General features: G+C 43.7%; 1 protein-coding gene across 3 annotated transcripts in view; it reads right to left on the bottom strand.

Moving 5' to 3' along the window:
- ATP10A (ATPase phospholipid transporting 10A (putative)) overlaps window positions 1-19,075 on the bottom strand; it is a 157,617-nt gene that overhangs the window by 3,740 nt on the left and 134,802 nt on the right. For 2 of the 3 annotated variants that reach the window (XM_034757919.1, XM_034757920.1), the window contains 8 exons: window positions 17,340-17,524; window positions 14,694-15,015; window positions 9,331-9,407; window positions 6,371-6,496; window positions 3,001-3,201; window positions 818-898; window positions 621-725; window positions 144-331 (listed from right to left, as the gene is read on the bottom strand). In XM_034757919.1, the coding sequence (XP_034613810.1) occupies window positions 144-331; window positions 621-725; window positions 818-898; window positions 3,001-3,201; window positions 6,371-6,496; window positions 9,331-9,407; window positions 14,694-15,015; window positions 17,340-17,524 (1,285 nt within the window). The remainder of the gene's footprint in view (window positions 1-143; window positions 332-620; window positions 726-817; window positions 899-3,000; window positions 3,202-6,370; window positions 6,497-9,330; window positions 9,408-14,693; window positions 15,016-17,339; window positions 17,525-19,075) is intronic. The other variant, XM_034757922.1, reaches the window with a different exon arrangement.

Genomic DNA, 19,075 nt, shown 5'->3' with positions numbered 1-19,075 from the left:
TGGCTGACAATAAAAAAGAAAAAAAATTAGAAACGCCCCTCACCCCAAATCATATTCAGGCACATCCCTTCGCCTTTCCTCTCATTCCACCCCAAAGTGTATGAGCCACTAACATATACACACACAGGGGGAAAATACTATACCTGGGCAGTAATGCAACAACTGGTGATATAATACAAATCAAGTAAAACAGAGGCTCTCCCATCAATTTTTCCATAGTCCAGTAGGGATTGGATGGAGGATAACATATTGGGCAAGAAGCATTATAAACCAGAGCCACAATGAAAAATAAAAGGATACTGAAGATACAAGATGACCAGTGGAACAAAGTCTAGAAGAAACAGCAACAAAAACTGATTTTTAATTTTCTGGTACAAAATCTATGCACAGAATGTATTTACATCAGTGTAATCTCACAAATCCTTATTCTACAAACAGGATTACAAAGCTGCTCACTGCTCGCAGTTTCAAACCATTTTCATGTTTGGTTAAAATGCTTGATAAAAATAGACAGTGCTGAGGGAATAACACACGCTTTTCTTGATTTTAAAGAGTGACACTAAGGAAACAAGTAAAATATCCCAGAAGGCTCCTATATAATTTCCATGTGGATGACTTACCCAAGTTTTGGTTTCAATAGCCAAATGTAATATAATGGTGAAAAGTGCTATTGTGGTGATGGGCGTTCCCCAGGAGAATAGATCCACCTCTGAGTCATAGTAAGTCTGAAAAGAAGGAAAGGGGCTTTACTCTAATCTGTATTTTCAGGTCTGCTCCTCACATTGCATGAAATAGGATGTCTGAATGGATAACTTACGAAAAAAGGGATGTAAAAACAAACTAGACTTTGATAGAGCGCATCAATCATGTTCATCCAAAACATGTGTGGTTGGTACTCCTGTGACATAAAAACATACAGTAAGAGTCTAACGAAGAAGCCATTTGTTAGTACTAGACAAAAATCTGAATTGAAATGTATTTCTTCCAGTGCTTGTACAGACAACCTCATCACTCTTCTCCCTTCCGAGGCCAACAAACCCCACCCTCCTGATGGAGTGATTAGTTGGGATTTCCATGACCTGAATTTCTGCCTCTAAAGCATCCTCTTCTGTGAGTTTTTCCACAAGAGGGTATAATTTAGATCTAAGCTCTTGATCCAGCACCGATTTGTATACATGCCTAACTTTATGCATTATAATTAGTCCTATTGACTTCAGTGGAGTTACATTCTTGTGGTATTCAAACTTCAACACATGTTTACATCTTTGCAGGACTGGGGTTTAAGGGGCAGATTTTAAAATGTATTTTGGTGCCTGATTTCCGTGGGGAGTTAGGCACTTAAACTCATTTAAAAATCTGGCCCCAAGTCTTCTACACATAAAACGAAAGACTATATATTCAAGAAAGATTAAATGTGAAAGTATGCAGCTTACTTTGAAAGGAAAATCCACAACAATATTTAATGAATATTTACACAGCAATATAATCAGTCCTTAAGAAACAGTACTGAATTTTACTAACCCATTAGTATAAATAATTTAACCATTTTTTACATTCACATGAATTATCATATAGAACAACTGGGTATAGAGGAAATCATTTTGTAAACATAGATCGGTAAAATGCTCATTTATTTTACTAATGTTCTTATGCAGGTTATACATTTCCTGTGATAATTTTTTTCATGAATTCATTAAGCTCCTTTTCCCCCTAGCTCATGGTTTCCTAAGCCTAGAAATGAGACTTTCATAAAACTCTTGTGTTCTTTGGTCTAATGAAACAACATGTAGACTGCTCCAATTAAAATCTTTTTTAAAGAGAAGAGCGAGGATATTACTGGCTACCTACAAGCAGGAATGGTTTAGCAAAATTTTTTTTATAAGTCTTTTTAGACATGTATTCAATGAAATTGCTTAATAGCATTCAGAGAACCTCAGAATGGACAATGGACTCAACTTTGAGAAAGAATTCTACTGTGAACATGAAAGATTTCTCTTGTCAATCTGCTGATTGTTTTGCCAAACCAATCATTCTTTAGACTGGTTTGTCAATGAAGAAAACCAAATAATAGCTCCAAATCAGCTTAAACGAAATCAGTGACTATCTATTTTTGTCATCTTTTAGTAGGGAAGTAAATAGGGGCATTTATTTGGTGGAACTTTAATTGCAATGTTCTGGAGCAGCAGGCCAAAGGATGGAAATATAAAACCCAGAAACAACAGCTGATTAAAAAAAGAAGATAAAGACAAACACATTGTAAATGAGCAGTTCTGCAATTCCCCACCTCTTCTTTCAAGTATAGCATCTAGATAGATTACTAGAAATGTAATGCACCAAGCACTAGGTGCACTGTTGCTTGGGAGAGTCAATGACTCCGTTCAGAGGCCAAGGTGCCAGTTGTCTTAGAGGAAGCTGTTGTAAGGCTTCTGATCAAGAATACATCTCTTGACAATGATAGTCTTGCTAACCCGAGAAGCCACCCTTCTCCCCTCATGATAACATTGCAGTTGCAATCAGCAAAAGTGATCTAGCTTGATGGCCTTCTGCCCCTTTCCTTGCAGTTTACACAGAAATGGGCTGCAGCCAATGTGTTTTCCATGAAGGGTTTCTGACTCTGCATATTTAGTTTCTGGCATTTAGATATTTTGGTTAGGATTATTATAGGGTATGTCTACACTGCAATGAAAACACCGAGTCTCAGAGCTTGGGTCAGCTGACTGGGGCTTGTGGGGCTCTGGCTGAAGGCTACAAAATTGCAGTGGAGATGTTTTGGCTTGGACTGGAAGCCAGGCTTTGAGACCCTCCCTCCTCGTGGCCAGCTGTGGGTCTTTTATCCCAGTGTAGACTTACACCTAGAAATGCTAACAAGCAAGAAAAACAGTTTCTCAGACTCCCATTCTTTAGCTTTATTCGGTGCCATTGTGTCCTTTGCCACCAAGATTGGTTTTCATTTAAACTCATGACCATCAGAAAAAATCTTCTGAAAGGCAAAGTTTTTACCTCCATTTTCTGGCCACTTTTGTAGAGGTGAGGTACACCAATTAGCACTTCAGCTGGTATATCCTTATCCAGCACACCAGTGACCAGTTGTGGAAGAGAAGAGAATAATACATTAAAGAAGATCAGGTACCACTGATCAATCATTGAAGAGCCAGAGAACCCGCAATAGAACTGGTACCAGAAGAGAAGGGCCACAAACATCTGCAATCAAAACAGCAGTACAGGAAGCATGATCAGTCAGGAATTTAAAACAAGTAGGAAAAAAAACAGTGTAAATCTCAATACATCATCTCTCCATGGCTCTGTGAAATCATGTTGACTTTGATTCTGCAAAGACTTGCACATGTGCTTAACCTTAAAGTCATGAGTAGTCCCTACTGAGGACACCTGATCTTCTATTATTTATTATTCCCATTCCCACTACTCATGCTTAAAGTTAAGCACGTGTATAAGTCTTAACAGGATTGTGGTCTTGGATATGACTGGGGCTTTTGCCTCACATGAAATTAATTTTCAATCCAATTATAACTCTCGAATACAAAATGCAGCTAAACATAAATCAATAATGACACCATTTTTTGTGGAATTCCACATATATTTCATGAATGTAGATCTCTTTGTGTTGTTTATTACTGTCATAAGAAGGATCCTGTTTCTATTTCAATATCTTGTGTTGGTTTGAGAATTTTCTGGAGACTTAGCTAGCTCACAAAGACAAAGTAGATAGCACGAGGATAACTGGGCTTTTCAGCTCTTTTCAAGACTGTAATGAGAAGAGCACAGCCAGGAGGATAGAACTATACATTGCAGTGAAGTTGTGTTTGATTTGACCACCACAATATCTTTGATTTTCAATTTCATCAGATTAATAGTGAGTGGAGATGTATCATTCTACAATCCTCACTTTAAAATGAAAAGGTAAATCATTCACACTGAGGGAGTGTGATGACCCTGGTCTTGGGAATGCTGCCTCCAGCTAGGTTGGGGTCACCCAGGAATGGACAAAACACACAACCCACTTTGCTACCATGTATGTGGGATAGACAACCAGACCAGCAAGGCCGAAGTGTCCGTAGAACAGCTGGGGTTCATTTAAACTACAGAGCCCAGCTGTTAGTGATGTATCTACCTATAAATGGAGGTAAAGTGTGTCTGGAGATGAGGACATGCTTGTTTCAGCTTGGAGAGGAGAGTGGATGCCACAGCTTGAATCCTAGAAAAGGGAGGTGTAAACTGCTGAGCAGGTTTACAGCCAGGGAAGGAAATAAAGCTCCAAGCCTCAGTCCTTCTACGTCCCTGTTCTCCAGACTCGTTGATTATCCACCAAAGAATTGCAAAAATTTAAAGCAAATCAACTGAAAATACTTGGCTGTAATTCCTGAAAGGTTTTCCCTGCTTTAACTAGCTAGGAGGGGAGAGGCTGTGCCCTCTCCCTTAGCTCCCATTTGACCCAGCTTTCCCTTCCTTTTATACGCCACCCGAAGCAGCCATATGACCAGCTGGGACCTACCCTGCAGCACCTTTGTAAATCCTGCAGCAATCCGAGGCTTAAACTATGAGCTAGATAAGTTCTACTGCAGAATGGAAATTGACAAAATACAAGCAAATGTAAAAACCCGAGGAGATAGAGATCTAGCAGAATGTATGCAGCACAGTTATCTTGATTCCCTGTAGACAATTCATCAAGAGTGGTCTCCCTGTGAATGAATCCGGTACTTGCATCTTAGAGGAAGTTAGAATTCTCCTTCCCTGAGGGAAGCTACTATATGGCTGACACATTCAGGTCTATAAATTCTATTTCCCACTGTGGTTTCAGGGTTGGTAGCAACTAGGATTGCTCTTACGGGCTCTGAAGACAGCAGAAGCAGAGCAAACACAAACAGAAATTCTTAAATTTCATTCAAGCCTGGGGGCAACAGCTTCAGAAAATGTCTGCAGTTGGATGTCTTACTAAATACAGCATGAAAAAATAACACTTGTAATTGGGGATGGGGAAAGGGGTGTATTGGAATGTAAGATTTTACAAGTATTGAACAAAAATGCAAATGTATAAATTGAAGCCTTGCATGCTGATCATTGGAATGTACTTACATATACTTCTTGAGAGTGTTTGAATTTAAAAATAAAATTGCTGTGAATACACTTCTCTGAAAGTATAATATTCCACTTTCGTTGATGAGGTTCAGTGTTATCACGGTGATGGGCACAACAGAAATATATAGGTAGGAAGGCGCAGATGCTCAGCACATTTCAGGATCAAGACTAGAACCATGAGCCTGTGTACACCAGCATTTTTCTGTAAGTTTCCTGCCATTGCATTACCACAGGTGCAGCTCCACCAATGGTAGCAGCACTAGGATAGGCCAACTTTTCAAATTTGGCTTGCTTTTTAAGGCTCAGTGAGATCTTTAGAACTTCAGAATTTGGAAGTGTTTACTTTGATTATTTTTTGAATGCATGCACGTATGACATTCTTGATCAGAACATGCTTAGAATATTTTTATCGTGCCCATGTTAATGCAAATATAGTTCAACCAATGATTATTTTTATTATTTACCTAGCACACACGGTGTTCCTATCCTGGTCAGCAATTTGAGGAAAAATACAGTCCTGTCCCATGCCAATTAGAAGTTACCTTTGGACTGAGACAGATTCAGCAACCTTTGGCACACGGTCAATGATTCTTCTGTGCTAAAGGAATCCTCAGCTGCATCTTCGAGTATTGTGTGAGTGATACAAAGGGACTCAGGCAGGGCTGAGGAGGTGGGTTTCTAATAACCCCGTATCTAGTAATGGAGTTATTCATGACTGGCACTGGTGTAACTGGGAGGAGATTCAGGCCCATACTTGGATATGTATTGCAGTGTGCTCCTTTCAAAGTGTATTTATTTGGCTGAAGGAAGTCAGGGGAAAAAAAAACACTTCCAATATGCTTGGCTGATAAGTATAGATGGCCCAAATTAGCTCAGATCACTGGGGACAATTTACAGTTTGCACAAGGAATTATAAAACAGGATTAGGAAGAGAAAACACATCCACTACTACTTCTGACCAGCACAGGGTGGACTTGGCATTAAAGGCTCCTATATCTAGCCAGCTAGATTTTTGCGAAAGGTACTGCTCTATAAAGAAACTTTTGTTAAGCAGCACTTCTTATTCATGTTACCTAATTTGCACATTCTGCAGCACACTGTCGCTGTCACGGAGTGGGGCCTCTATTCCTGTGAATGGCAGCCAGCTGTCTTTCAACTCTGCAAGCTTCTTTGCAGCTTATTTATAAACCATTTGAAGGCTGACCTCATACGCATTTCACACAAAATAAACCCTGGAAACACGCAGAGCCACAAAACTGTCAAATCAAACACTTACTGCATTTTTGTAGAAGAAATACAGCACCATATTGGCAAGCCGGGAATAACACCAGTGCCCGTGAACAAGCAAGAGTTTTTCCAAATGCCGAAATCTTGGGACTGCAAAGTCACTCGCCATCACTGCCTTCAATGAAAGAAGAGTTGAAATCATTATTGTAAAGTGTCACCTAAGACACACAGACAGTGCATTTGAGTATCCTGCAAACATCCACAAACGTAAAGCAAGAGTAACTCCATTAAAGTCCAACGGAGTTGGATTAGTTACACCCTGGTGCAAGTGAAAGAGTCTGGCCCATTGTTTCCTCAATGCTTTCACAAATCGTCATAATTTTATAGTGCCCAAAAGCAAACCAGGTGCTTCAGATAATACACAAAATGACAGTGTCCTTGCTCCTAGAAGATCACAATCTACACTACTACAGATGGTGACATGAGTGACAAACCATAGGAAGGAAGTGGGGTGAGGAAGGACCAAGAGTTATAGTTGTGCGATTGCACAGATGCTCATAGATGATGGCTGTGAGCTTTTCTCTTTTTAAGAAATACAAAGAAGACAGTATTATTTTGTGCAGAAGAAGGGAGTTTTCAGGAGGGATTCAAATGACTGAGATAAATAATAATATGCTACATTACAATTAGTGGCGTTAAAAAGGCAAAACACCCAAATAATTTATTTTAATTAATGATCACGATCTTGACTTGCAAAGATTTGCCCAACCCACATTTCCCTGAGATCTCAGTATTCTGAGGAAATTTGTTTTAACTATATTCACGTTCCCTAAATTGTGAGAAATCATTACAGAAGAGGTTCCCCTGAAATTTTAGAACCTGCCAAATCACATCTATAGATGAATCACCACCATTTCTTTCTATATCATAGCTACTTTTGACTGCCTAAATTTCAAGGTAAAGTATGCCCAAGATTTAAGACCTCACCATGAATGGAGCAGAATATCAGTTGCTTTAGATCCCTCCAGGGCATTGAGTTGGCCACAGATTCCACCTACAGTTGTATTGCTTTTTAAATTTACATTTTGTTTATTGTCTTATTCATTCACAAGGATGCCTACATCTGTTTTCTTCGCCCCTACCCATTTTCTAATTCTATTATGGAATGATGAGGTAAAATTGTTTACTTTTCTTGATTTTGTGTTTCCACCAAATTATTCCAAAACACAGTCTAAGAGTTTTTAAAGGTCTATTTTTGATATGGAGGAAGGAATGGAAAGATAGTTTTATCCAATTACACTTGCATGTTTATCTTATCCCAAAATATCAGCTTGGACTTGACATTTTCATTCTCCTCCACCCCCCCAGGTTTTGCATAGGAAAGTGTGGTTCATGCTCCATGCTGCTCCTTCCATAGCATGTGAAAGAAAAATAAATCAGCCAGTTTGCTGTCTGAGAGATCCAGATGCTTGACTCCTTTGAAGTACCTGCATGTATACAATTTTGACAGCTGCTTATTATATAAAGGCATGCATGATTTCCTACAGAACCCTGGGATCAAAGGCAGGGGATCCATAACCTTTCCCACTATGTGTGAACATTCATTAAAAAATAAACATAAAAAGAGAAATAATCCAGGTGGTTTAATGGAATAACAAGCGAAGTGACAAGCTTTCAGAGCAGAATGCACTGAAATGGCTAGGGACACTGAAAGACCAGATGTCTCAGAATTACAAGATCAACTGAAAAGAGGAATTGGAAGGAGGAAAAAGAAGAGACGGAGAGCACGAGAGACGTGGAGTATTATATCTGGGAACTAAAATGATGTTCATGAGAAATCAGGGGTTTGAGTTCACACAGAGATGCTAGGAGCCGATTCAAAGTGCAATGGAAAGACTCCCACTGACTTCAGTAGGCCTTGGAATGGGCCCTTGTACAACAGCCTGCTCAGGATTCTACGCTTGTTAGGCTCTATTCAACCCAAATGTCCCCCCATGCTTGTAAAGCCTGGGGAAGCTGTGTGAGGCTCCCAGGCTCAGCATCTGCCGCGTTTACTCCTTACTCTCTTCCTGATTACAGCAGAAAGCCCTGTTAAAAAAAACCTATTTCAGTCTTAGCCCAAGGTTTCATCTTTTACTACCCAACTGCCCTGCCATATATAGCAATCAGGCTGTCTGGAATGATGGCTAGAGACACAGGCATTGTGAGTGAATCCCCAAAAAATCTCAGCAGGGCCAGCTTCTTCCCAGCTGATTGACAGACAAACAGGGAAAAGGTTTTACATGGACTGTATGACAATCAGGGGGCTGAGCTCCCTTCGCCACCCAAACTAGCACTCCCTTAACTCTCGCTGCAGCTACTCACATTCCAAGGGCTGTAGAGCAAAACTCATATCCGACCTGCATGTGCCAGCAGGGAGAGGAGAGCAGGCCTTGTGCACTACTTAGGCATATTGTCTCAATAAGTTGGCTTGGAGCACAAGTGGGATATGCAGCCTTCTGAGGCTTATACTCTTCAGTGCCACCTATCTTAGCTGCTTTAGGTAAATAGATTTGTCCAGCCACACCAGAGGATAATTTTACAGGACCAGTGCAGGAGATCAGAAGAATAAAAGCCAGAGGAGGAAAATGAAAGAGGGGGAAGTCAATTTAATCTTTATTATAGAAATAGGACATAGCTGAGGGCTTTTTAAAATTAATAACTGATTTCTTTAAGAAGTAAATGTGCCAAAAGACCTCCTGTAATTTGTGTTTTATGAGGTGAATGTAAAATGTTTAAGCTCACCACAGATTGGATAAGAAACATATGCTTGAACTCAAGCATAAGTGATTTTTTACAAATCCCAACTGGTACACCTCAGGGCAGCTTGCAACGTGCTCGTTTACTTTTGCTGTCTGTCAAGAGGTAACTTGCTCTCACTGACTGGGAGGCAAGATGCAAGCAGACATATGGAAAACATTTGGTCCAACTTTTTCCTGGGGAAACTTTTCAATAAACAACCCACATTACCTGCATGCCCTCTGGACCAGAGATCCCCACACCCACGTCTGCCACCTGGATCATGCTGACATCATTAGCTCCATCACCTAGTAACAATAGGATGCAACATTGTTTGATATTAATAAAGCAGTGATGATTAATGGCAGAAAAACAAAGGAAAAAATAGGTGACTGTAAAGCATCAGTGAGAAAGGATGGTGTAGGGACCAGGTTTGAAACACCTGTACTTCATGGAACTACAGTTTCAAATCCTTAGAAGAGACCACCAGGCCCTTAACGTCTATCTATCTAGGTTTTTGCTATACCATGCCAAGGAAACATAAACTGAGTACTTCTGTATGAGTGAGTCTCTTTAATGGGACCTGGAATACAGAGATCATGTCTGTGTTGCATGGATACTAAGGCCTGGTCTACACTATGAGTTTAATTCGAATTTAGCAGCATTAAATCGAATTAACCTTGCACCCGTCCACACAACGAAGCCATTTATTTCGAAATAAACAGCTTTTAAAATTGATTTCTGTACTCCTCCCCGACGAGCGGAGTAGTGCCGAAATCGATATTGTCATTTCGAATTAGGGTTAGTGTGGCCGCAATTCGATGGTATTGACCTCCGGGAGCTATCCCACAGTGCACCATTGTGACCGCTCTGGACAGCAATCTGAACTCAGATGCACTGGCCAGGTAAACAGGAAAAGCCCCGCGAACATTTGAATTTCATTTTCTGTTTGCCCAGCACAGGACAGCACAGGTGACCACAAAGAGCTCATCAGCACAGGTAACCATGCAGGCCGATAATCGAAAAAGAGCACCAGCATGGACCGTACAGGAGGTACTGGATCTGATCGTTATATGGGGAGAGGATTCCGTGCTAGCAGAACTTCGTTTGAAAAGATGAAATGCCAAAACTTTTGAAAAAATCTCCAAGGGCATGATGGAGAGAGGCCACTATAGGGACTCAGATCAGTGCCGCGTGAAAGTCAAGGAGCTCAGACAAGCGTATCAAAAAACAAAGGAGGCAAACGGTCGCTCCGGGTCAGAGCCGCGGACATGCCGCTTCTACGCCGAGCTGCATGCAGATCTAGGCGGGGCAGCCACCACTACCCCACCTCTGACCGTGGATTCCGGGTCGGGGATAGTCTCATCAGCCACACCTGAGGATTCTGCGGACGGGGAAGAGGAGGAGGAGGAGGACGAGCTTGTGGAGAGCACACAGCACTCCGTTCTCCCCAACAGCCAGGATCTTTTTCTCAGCCTGACTGAAGTACCCTCCCAAGCCAGTATCCAAGACCAATGATCCCATGGAAGGGACCTCAGGTGAGTTTACCTTTTAAAATATAAAACTTGTTTTAAAAGCAAGGGTTTTTTAATGATTACTTTGCCCTGAAGACTTGGGATGCATTCGTGGCCAGTACAGCTACTGGAAAAGTCTGTTAATGTGTCTGGGGATGGAGCGGAAATCCTCCAGGGACATCTCCATGAAGCTCTCCTGGAGGTACTCCAAAAGCCTTTCCACAAGGTTTCTGGGCAGTGCAGCCTTATTCCGTCCTCCATGGTAGGACACTTGACCACGCCATGCTAGTAGCAAGTAATTTGGGATCATTGCATGACAAAGCCTGGCAGTGTATGGTCCCGGTGTTTGCTGGCATTCAAGCAATATCCGTTCTTTATCTCGCTGTGTAATCCTCAGGAGAGTGATATCGCTCATGGTAACCTAGTTGAAATACGGGAATTTAATTAAGAGGACAGAGGTGGCCGTTCTTACTGGGCTGTTTGCCTGTGGCTGAAAAGAAATCCTTCCCTGCAGTTAACCAAGCGTGGAGGGGGAAAGGGGGGCCGCGGAACTGGCCCTGAGCTTTTCGCGTTTGGCTAGCAGGGATCTTCTCTGATACCAGCCACGTGGTGGGGGGGAGGGGTAAAGTGATCATCCAGAGAATTGGATGGGGGGGGGGGGGTTAGTTTGTTTTCTGCTGCTGAAGGTTAACAGGAAAACCGCAGCACTCAATGGGCTTTGCTTGGTATGTGGGAAAGGAGGGCGCAGAAGCCGAAAGACAATGGCTTACCATGGCCGCATGCAAGCCGAATTCTGTTGCCCGGACCTGCGTCTGTGATCTCTAGCAGCAAAGCCACAGGCACTCAATATTAAGAGGCAAAATGCGACCTTGCACAGAAATCACATGTGCTATGTAATGTGAATAGTGTTGTTCACCGTGAAAGAGTATAAGCATTGTTCTGTAAAATATAACTTTTTAAAAAATTCTCTCCTTTTTTCCCTCCCTCCAGCAGCTCCAAATTTTTCAAGTCTCCCTCCTCCGTCCCGAAGGCTATCTCAGATAAGGTGTCGGAAAAAGAGGACGCAAGACGAGATGTTTGCGGAAATCATGGAATCCACCCGCAGTGAAAGAGCTCATCTGAATGAGTGGAAGGACACAGTTTCAAAGTATAGGAAAGATGTCAGTGAACGTGAGGACAGGAGGGACCAGCATGAGGAGAGGAGAGACACTCGAGATGAGAGGTGGCGGCAGGAAGATCAGAGGAGGCAGGATGCAACGCTGGGGCTGCTGCATGAGCAAACAGACATGCTCCAGCGTCTGGTGGAGCTTCAGGAATGGCAGCAGGACCACAGACTGGCGCTACAGCCCCTGTATAACCCCCCCCCCCCATGTTCCATAGCCTCCTCACCCAGACGTGTAAGAACGCGGGTGTGGGGGGGAGGCTCTGTGCACCCTCCCATTCCACCGCAGTGGACAGCCCAAGCAAAAGGCTGTCATTTTTTTAACCTTTTTTTAGTGGCCTTTTCCTTCCCGCCGATCCTCCTCCCAAACCCCACCCGGGTTCTCTCCCTCTTTTTATAATCAATTAATAAAGAATAAATGATTTTTAAACGATAGTGACTTTATTTCCTTTGAAAGCAAGCTGTGATCGAAGGGGGAGGGTGGGTTCCTTACAGAGAATGAGTCAATAAAGGAGGCGGGTTTTCATCAAGGAGAAACAAGCAGAAATTTCACACTGTAGCCTGGCCTGTCATGAAACTGGTTTTCAAAGCTTCTCTGATGCGCAGCGCTTCCTGGTGTGCTCTTCTAATCGCCCTGGTGTCTGGCTGCATGTAATCAGCAGCCAGGCGATTTGCCTCAGCCTCCCACCCAGCCATAAAGGTCTCCCCCTTACTTTCACAGAGATTGTGGAGCACACAGCAAGCCGCAATAACAATGGGGATATTGGTTTGGCTGAGGTCTGAGCGAGTCAGTAACGATCGCCAGCGACCTTTTAAACGGCCAAATGCACATTCTACCACCATTCTGCACTTGCTCAGCCTGTAGTTGAACAGCTCCTGACTCCTGTCCAGGCTGCCTGTGTATGGCTTCATGAGCCATGGCATTAAGGGGTAGGCTGGGTCCCCAAGGATAACTATTGGCATTTCTGGTCCGGGAAGTAAGTCCCTTGCTGCAGCCGTTTAAACAGAGTAGTGTTCCTGAAGACACGGGCATCATGAACCCTTCCCGGCCAGCCCACGTTGATGTTGGTGAAACGTCCCTTGTGATCCACCAGTGCTTGCAGCACCATTGAAAAGTACCCCTTGTGGTTTATGTACTGGGTACCCTGGTGCTCTGGTGCCAAGATAGGGATATGGGTTCCATCTATCACCCCACCACAGTTAGGGAAGCCCATTGCAGCAAAGCCATCCACTATGACCTGCGCATTTCCCAGTCACTACCTTTCGTAGCAGCAGCTCAGTGATTGCTTTGGTTACTTGCATCACAGCAGCCCCCACAGTAGATTTGCCCACTCCAAATTGATTCCCGACTGACTGGTAGCTGTCTGGCATTGCAAGCTTCCACAGGGCTATCGCCACTCGCTTCTCAACTGTGAGGGCAGCTCTCATCTTGGTATTCTGGCGCTTCAGGGAAGGGGACAGCAAGTCACAAACTTCAATGAAAGTGTCCTTACGCATGCGAAAGTTTCGCAGCCACTGGGAATCGTCCCACACCTGCAACACTATGCGGTCCCACCAGTCTGTGCTTGTTTCCCAGGCTCAGAATCGGCGTTCCATGGATAGAACCTGCCCCATTAACAACATGATCTCCAAAGCACCGGGGCCCGCGGTTTGAGAGAATTCTGTGTCCATGTCCATATCCTCATCACTCTTGTCGCTGCGCTGCCGTCGCTGACTCCTCCTCGCCTCGTTTTTCTGGTCCTGGTTCAGCATAAACTGCATGAGAGTGCGAGAGGTGTTTACAATGTTCATGACTGCTGTCTTGAGCTGAGCGGGCTCCATGCTTGCCGTGGTATGGCATCTGCACTGTTCACCCAGGAAAAAGGCACGAAACGGTTGTCTGCCGTTGCTTTCATGGAGGGAGGGGTGGGGCTGTACCCAGAACCACCTGCGACAATGTTTTTTGCCCCATCTGGCACTGGGATCTCAACCCAGAATTCCAATGGGCGGGGGAGACTGCGGGAACTATGGGATAGCTATGGGATAACTACCCACAGTGCAACGCTCCGGAAATCGACGCTAGCCCCGGTACATGGACGCACACCGCCGAATTAATGTACTTAGTATGGCCGCATACATTCGACTTTATACAATCTGTTTCCAAAATTCGAATTCTGTAAATTCGGATTAATCCCATAGTTTAGACATGCCCTAAGAAGTCCACGTGCAACAGGGAAACAAACTCCTGAAAACATTCCTGCTGCAAACTAACTGACTGGAAGTATTAAGGGACCCTAAAATTGGGCATGAGGCTGGGCACAATGGGATAAACTCTATGACATTAGACTCAGAGTGGGGAAAGGAGGGTTGTGTGAGGAGTAAGCAGAGCTTTCTCAATTTAAAGTGCAGGAACCTTGTGGGTGCTGCAGGATTCTGAACTGTCTGACTGACAAAGAGTACCACATAATGGAAAATGGTTGTGAAGAACTATGTTAGCTGACATGATGCTGATCACAACTTTACAATCACTGTAGCCCCGGACAACTGGTGTTCAGCACCGTTACCTACTCATGATAAAAAATTGAAGGCCTTGGGTTTAATCATGAGTAGCTGAAATGACGCTGAACACAGATTTGTCCTGATATATACTGCAAAGCAGTGGTCAATGGTGTCAGCTCACTCAATTCTTTACAAAATGTTGCTCTATTCAAGTACCACTGTGGAGTAGACTAGCTCCATTTGGCCAGCTTCTGCAGGAAGTAATCCCAGATGTCACCTTAGAAACTCTATTTTTGTTTGGAATAAATGCTCTTAAGCTCACAGAAGCATTTTCAAACTAAAATTGAAGGTTTTAGGTTTCTAAAGTGTCCAGAAGAAAAGGGAAATCCATAAGGGGTGTGTGCATGTAAATACAGGCTCATTTAAATGGAGATACTTGCCTATTGCCAAGGTCATTGCTTTGAGTTTATCTCGGACTAGTTTTACTACCATGCTTTTTTGCAGTGGGGTAGAGCGACAACACAGAACCGAGCGACATCTCCTGGCTAGTGAAAGAAATTTGTCTTCTAGTGTTTTATCCAGTGCATAAGCCAGAGTCTTTCCATCAATCACTAGGCCCAAGCTGGAATGCACTGAAGATGAAGGTGGAGAGAGAGGGCAAAACCCAACTGTCGTGTTTCCAGCAGTCTTGTCGATTGTGTTGTTTGAAAATTTAGACTCTATATATTGCAGACAGTGGTCCAGCAGAGCAGCACTTGTCTCCTGAAATACAATACAAAAATAAATATGTTTAAATGAAAGTTGCTGCTGTGGGACCATGTAATCAACTTACTGTGCTTGTTATAAATTTAGAAATGGGGAACATGAGAGTCTGCACTATTGATTCCACTTCGACAATTTTTATTTCTATTATTCTTTCCTTCTTCTTTACCCCATCTAAAAACATTTAATTTTTATTGCAGAAGATACTGCCAGCAATGGATAAATAAAGGGCTTAAAAGCAATTCTGTTTACTTTTTAACCTGCAGTGCTGTCTTTTCAACTGATTTCTTTCAGCTTGTCCTCAGAATAGCAGAATTGACATGTGATAGAATGAGAATCCAGTGCTGAGCTAACTATGGTGATGAGCATCACAGAATGCCTATTAATCACATCATTGATCAGGTATTTGTAAATGCCAATTAAAGATTATTTAACTTATTTTAAAATCTATATCCCAACCAAACTTAATTAACAGAATGTATTACTAACATATGAACATTTAAGATACAATGCTACCAGTCTTGTAGCAAAATATTTTTCAAGTTATCAGAAGTAAAGAAGTGAAATCATAGGAAATCAATTTACCAGCTAACTTGCTACACTAAGAATGGACCATAGTTATCTTTTCCTTCCTTTAGAAAGGAATTGTAGTTGGATAGTGCTAGTCTACCTCCAGTTCTGGATTTGAAAACTGATTTAATCACCACATTCAATTTCTTTGGTGCTATCAACCTGGTTCCTTCTATGTTTGACCATATCAGCAAACCCCTTGCTATTGTGTATTTAAGACAAGCTGAGCAATGCCTGACTGTATCTCGGGTTATCAGGCCATCATGACTATGAGCACTGAAATTCAAACATTTTCCTAACCATTAAATGAAACGGAGGGGAGGGATAGCTCAGTGGTTTGAGCATTGGCCTGCTAAACCCAGGGTTGTGAGCCCAATTTTTAAGGGGGCCGCTTAGGGATCTGGGGTAAAATCAATACTTGGTCCTGCTAATGAAGGCAGGGGGCTGGACTCAATGACCTTTCAGGGTCCCTTCTAGATCTATGGGATCAGTATATCTCCATATATTAAGAAAAAGTCAATATAGCAGAGTATGAATTATTGTCCATTGGTTTTAAAATAATTATTCTCAACAGGCAGTTCATTGTTTTCTCCTTCAAAAACATATGATAGATTGCTTTTGTATTTTCAGTGGGTGCCAATAAGAAATATGTGAATACAGTGGAACCCCGCCATAACGCGATCATTGGGGTCCAAAAAATTCAATCGCGGTAAATGCGGGGTCGCGTTATAGCGGGGTTCCACTGTACTTGTGTTCAGTTTGCAGCAGTGTGTGCACCCTGGCTAGCGGGAGGGAGGCAGCGGGGGCAGAGAGAGAAGAGAGGTGGCCAGCAGGGCCGGCTTTAGGCCGATTCGCCCTGGCGGCGGTCGTCTTTGGGGGCCCCGCTCCCCTGGCCAGAGCGCCGGCCGGAGAGCGGCAGCCCCGCTCTCCCGGCTGGACTGCAGCAGCCCCGCAGCCCCACGACACCGGCCGGACCGCTGGCCGGACCGCGGCAGCCCCGCAACGCTGGCCGGAGCACAACAGCCCCGCTCTCCCAGCCGGACCATGGCAGCCCCGCAGCCCCATGACGGCAGCCGGATGCTGGCCGGAGCGCGGCAGCCCCGCAGCCCTGCCCTGCGACCCCGGCCGGACCTCCGGCCGGAGCGTGGCAGCCCCGCTCTCCCGGCCTGACCGCCAGCTGCAGCCGCCGGTGCGGGCTGAAGCTGGCCCTGCCGGGGACAGAGGTGAGAACCCCAGGGGCCCGCCGGGGCTGCAGGGAGAGTCGCTCTTGCTGCAGCCGCAGGGGCATGGATCCCAAATGCCCCACGCTCGCTGCAACCACCGGGGCCAGACTCACCCCGCGTTATAACCGAATTTGCAGTATCGCGGGGCGCGTTATAGCGGGGTTCCCCTGTACTATGTCCCGGCATGTAGCTTACTATAGTATGTCCCAGTGGCTCTCAACCAGGGATCTGGGGCTCCCTGCTGGGGGCGCGAGCAGGTTTCAGGAGGTCCACCAAGCAGGGTCAGCATTAGACTTGCTAGGACCCAGGGCAGAAAGCTGAAGCCCCACCTCATGGGAGTATAAATAATTAATAAATAAATATCCACATACAAATCCTATCCCCAAAATATAGATTGAACAGGAAGAAGAAAGATAAAAAAAGAAGATGAAAGCAATCAACCTTTTAACTGCAGCTGCCAAAATCAAAGCAAAACTAGTTCACATTTGGACTTAAACCTAACATTTAACCATCTGACAAGGATCTGTTTACCAGTGATTCAGCATTCAAGGTGATGATTTCCTCATCATGATCTAGTAGCTTGCATGCATAAGCTATATTAATAGCTGTTTCTTGCTTGTCTCCAGTGAGAATCCAAATTTGCAGCCCAGCTTTACGTAAGTTTGCAATGGTTTCTGGGACACCATCTTGTAAACGGTCTTCAATACCAGTTGCACCTGAACACATGAACAAAGCAAATAAATCAATGTTAACTAAATACTTGGTTACTCAAACTGTTACATCATGAGCTCGTCTTAACATCTGGTTTTGGAAACACCACCAGTCACCTTCATTGGCAGATAACTCCTCTAATCTAACAAATGTAAATTAAATTCTGACCACCATGATCAATAATGACGACAGTTTTTTTGCAGGCAGCAGAGGGACTGTGAGGAGAGGGGACGGATGAGGCTGGGGTAAATAACCAATCAGTCAACAGACAACATCATCCAGAGTTCAAATCCTAAAAAGCAGTCTGCTGACATCACCAGTACCAACAGGATTAGAATGTATGGGGAACCTCCATAGTAGTCTTGCTGGGTCTCTGCCTGCTCTGTTGCCTCCATTACTTCTTCTGGCTGTTGCTAGGGAAGATACTGTTGCTCCCAGGGGCTAGCTCCACTCCAGAAGGTCTTGTTCTGCTTCCCGTATGCCACATGGCTAGCAGGCTTACAGGGTCTTGTGCCCTTTAAGGGCATCTCCAAGAGGGGATTTCATCAACTACCGGCTGGATGCATGGTAACAGAGCAGGAGGCCTAGACTGGGCCTCTCCCTGATCCACTGCTGGTTCTGGCTGTCACAGTATGACACTGGGTCCCAAATGAGATATGGCAGAGGATAAATCATAGAATCACAGAAATATGGGGCTGTAAGGGATTTCTAGAGGTCATCTAGGCCAGCCCCCTACATTGAGGCAGGACCAGAGTAAGCCTATTATTTCTAGTCTACCTTCAGTGGACAACGAGAACAATCGATCACCTTCCTCTTTATAACAGCCCTTAACATACTGAAGACTTATTAGGTCCCCCCTTAGTCTTCTTTTCTCAAGAGAAAACATATCGTTTTCTTATCTTTTCATCATTTTGTTGCTCTCCTGTGGATTCTCTCCAATTTGGCCACATCTTTCCTAAAGTGTGGATCCCAGAACAGGAGACAGTACTTCATCTGAGGCCTCACTAGTGCTGAGTAGAGGGCAATAATTACACCCCGTGACTTACGACACTCCTGTTAATACACCCCAGAGTGATATTAGCCTTTTTTACAACTGCATCATATAGCTGATTCTCATTCATTTTGTAATCCACGATAATCCCTAGATCCTTGCCAGCAGTACTACTGGCCAACCAGTTATTCCCCATTTTGTAGTTGTGCATTTTATTTTCCTTCCTAAGTATAATATTTTGCACTTGTCCTTATTGAATTTCATCTTGTTGCTTTCAGACCAATTCTCCAATATGTCAAGGTTGTTTTGAATTCTAATCCTGTCCTGCAAAGCGCTAGCAACCCCATCCAGTGTGGTGTCATCTGCAAATTTTGTAAGCATACTCTCCACTCCATTATCCAAGTCATTGGATAATGACTGCACTGGCCCCAGGACAGACCCCTGAGGGACTCGCTAGATGTGTCCCCCCAGTTTGATAATGAACCATTGATAACTACTCTTTGAGTATGATCTTTCAGCTAGTTTTGCATCCACTTTATAGTAATTTAATCTACACCACGTTTCC

This window comes from Trachemys scripta, chromosome 1 (genome assembly GCF_013100865.1).
Source record: "Trachemys scripta elegans isolate TJP31775 chromosome 1, CAS_Tse_1.0, whole genome shotgun sequence".
Lineage (NCBI taxonomy): Eukaryota > Metazoa > Chordata > Testudines > Emydidae > Trachemys > Trachemys scripta.
The sequence above is the reverse complement of the archived record's forward strand: the minus strand, read 5'-3'. Positions and strand labels throughout refer to the sequence as shown.